Source organism: Cornus florida, unplaced genomic scaffold (genome assembly GCF_030987335.1).
Source record: "Cornus florida cultivar Cherokee Brave unplaced genomic scaffold, ASM3098733v1 CherokeeBrave_3.0.0_Hap2_Chr04, whole genome shotgun sequence".
In the NCBI taxonomy this organism is placed as follows: domain Eukaryota; kingdom Viridiplantae; phylum Streptophyta; class Magnoliopsida; order Cornales; family Cornaceae; genus Cornus; species Cornus florida.
In genome coordinates this window covers 53173036-53176125 of record NW_026775574.1, presented here as the reverse complement: position 1 = coordinate 53176125, position 3090 = coordinate 53173036, and the positions used below count along the sequence as shown (strand labels likewise).

Genomic DNA, 3090 nt, shown 5'->3' with positions numbered 1-3090 from the left:
TAAATAGCATAGTTATACCTGTGACAACCCTCAAAAATGACCACAGCAGCTTGGAACTCAGACTCACTACTCAATCCAGCCCTTTCTACAGCAATTTGGACAGTTGCAGCATCTCAGCATATTGATTACACACAAGGCTTGAGTCAGTGGGTTTTTCTAGCATAGATCATCATTGCAAATCACAAAAAAAACTTTGTTCAATAATAAGAGCTCGAGATTTCTCTTCTGCAGCTTACTCTTAGTCTATTTTTAAGGCCACTAACCCTAAAAGACTCCTATAATAGCATATATATAGACCTGTGTAAATGCTTGACTGCACTTCTCTTAATTCAATGCTGTTACCTTTCAGCCAATGATTGTATAAGAACAAATCTGACATTCCCTCAGTGAAAAGACAATGTTGCCCTTGATATCTCACCAAATAATGACACTTTGTGCATCAGTAAGAACAATTCATACATATGAGGTGACATTGATATTTATCTTTGCTTAGCCACTAAGATCTGCAACACCATTGGAGGACAGTATATTCATGGACCATAGCCACATGTTACACTCCTGAAAATACTTGAAAAGTTTTACAAACAAGCCTTATACCAGCTGTATATTACATTCAGCTGAATCCTATTGTTGAGGCTGTATTAGACACAATGTAGGCTCACTACAGCAATTCAGTGCAATGTAGATATTCAGACATACGAGTATTCATAGAATACATCAGAGAAAGTACTAAAATACCCTGAAAGAACCTGTAACAGGGTCCTTATATATTGATCTTGACTGAGACCATTCAATTTAGCTGAATCAAGTGTACAAGCTGTGATGAATTAATACATGCCAATGTAAAAAGACTGTCACTACAATATAAATGACAATGCTGCCCCAGTGACATATGTTAAGCCATAATACAGATAGGTTATGCACTTAAGCTCACTAAACCAAAGCTTTTTGACATTAGAGAACCTTAGGACCAACAATCTCCCCCTTTTGCCTTTAATGACAAAAACTTTGATATGAAATAAGGCCTCAAGTATAGTGATACAGATAATAAAAAGGGAGCAACCCAACACTCATCAAATGATAAGAATAGCATGTGACACTATCCTTATTTCAGTCCTTTTCTCCCCCTTTTTGACATTGAAAGTCAAAAGGGAGCAGGACCAACAATACTAAGGTCAAAGAGGTGGGGGAACAACCCTGAGAAGATCTCTAAGGGTGAAAATCTGTGAGGAAGAAGAGGTTTAGTCATGATGTCTGCAATTTGATCTTCTGTTGGTAGATAAGTACTATCAAGAAGCCCTTTTTGAACTTTATCTCTGAGAAAATGATACCTGATATCTATATGCTTGCTTTTCCAATGCAACGTGGGATTTTTACTGATGGCAATAGCACTTTGATTGTCACAAAAAAAGCTTAGGAGGGATGGAGAAGTGAAGTCTAAGATCTGTCACAGTGTGCATCCAAAGTAATTGAGAACCAGCTTGAGAGGCAGCAATATACTCAGCTTTTGAAGTAGAGAAAGAGACTATGTCTTGCTTTTTACTAAGCCAGGAGACGACATTAGAACCAAGAATATAACAGCACCCAGAAGTACTCTTTTTGTCAGGTAAGGATCCACCCAATCAACATCTGAAAAGACAGCTTTTGTCATTATTAGAGAAAAAATGTAATGTAGACAATAAGAGATTGTGCCCTTAACATATCTGAGAATGCGTTTGGCAGCTTGGAGATGAGACATTTTGGGATTACTTTGAAATCTGGCTACCAATCCTACTGAGTACATTATATCAGGTCTTGAAGCTATGAGATAAAGTAGATTGCCAATGATAGACCTATAAAGTGTGGATGGAACTGCTTCTGAAGTACAATCAACTGACAGTTTAGTATTGGGACACAATGGTGTTGAAACAGACTTGCTATCCTTCATGTTGAACTTCTTGAGTAATTCTGAGGCATACTTTTGTTGTGAAATAAAGATTCCTTTGGATGTTTGAGCAATTTGAAGTCCTAAGAAATACTTGAGAGTACCCAAGAGTGACATTTCAAACCTTGTCTTCATAAGATTGGCAAACTCTGATGCTAATGAAGTGTTGGAACCACAAAACATGATGTCATCTATATAGATTTGAAGAATTAGAAACTGGTCTTGATGAATCCTGACATATAGGGTGTTGTCAACTTTGCCTCTATGAAAGCCTTGTTTAATTAAGAACTGATGTAACTTTTCATACCAAACCTTTGGAGCTTGTTTAAGACCATACAAGGCTTTGCTTAGTTTGAATACATGAGAAGGATATGCAGAATCTTCAAAACCTTCAAGCTGCTCTAGATAAACTTACTCACTTAGATCTCTATTTAGAAAAGCGGATTTGACATCCATTTGGTACACTTTGACTTGTTTATGACATACAAAGGACATTAGCATTCTTATGGACTCCATTCTAGCCACATGAGCAAAGGTTTCATCATAGTCAATTCTAGCTTGTTGTGAATAGCCTTTACACACCAACCTTGCTTTATTCCTGATCACAGATCCTTTTTCATTCATCTTATTTCTGTAAATCTATTTAGAGCCAATTACATTCTTGTTTGCAGGTCTAGGTACCAGTGTCCAAGTATCATTTTTGTTAATTTGATCAAGTTCTTCTTGCATGGCTACAACCCAATCTTCAATCTTCTGAGCTTCAAAGTAAGATTTAGGTTCAATAGATGACAACATTGCAAAGTGGCTATATTCTGTGTTATCTTCAGCTTCTAACTCAATTAACTTCTTCCTACTCCTTGTTTGAACTCCAGCTTGAGATGAACCAATAATGTTTTCAGCTTGAACCTACTTCTGCAGCACTGGGTAAGTAGTTTCTTTTGAATTCTCAGGTTCAGTCACTGAAGAGCTGGCTTCATTTGAACCAATTGTATTATTGCTGTCTTCAGTTAGAATCACTTGAGGATTTTCATCAAATTTCATATAGATTGACTCAACCACCTTCGAAGACCAAAGGTTGTAACATCTATAAGCCTTGCTTTTTGTAGAATACCCCAGAAATATACCTTCATCAGATTTTGAATCAAACTTCCCCAAACTGTCAATGT

At 36.8% G+C, this 3090-nt stretch overlaps 1 protein-coding gene across 1 annotated transcript; it reads right to left on the bottom strand.

Moving 5' to 3' along the window:
• Nucleotides 1-1525: 1525 nt before the first annotated feature.
• On the bottom strand, nucleotides 1526-2107 carry LOC132304964 (uncharacterized mitochondrial protein AtMg00810-like). Its single transcript, XM_059802659.1, has one exon. The coding sequence runs from the start codon at nucleotides 2105-2107 to the stop codon at nucleotides 1526-1528; it is 582 nt and encodes a 193-aa protein (XP_059658642.1).
• Nucleotides 2108-3090: the final 983 nt, after the last annotated feature.

Bases quoted from the DNA above. Each gene is read 5' to 3' on its own strand.
- LOC132304964 (XM_059802659.1), bottom strand. From the start codon at position 2,107: ATGTTTTGTGGTTCCAACACTTCATTAGCATCAGAGTTTGCCAATCTT.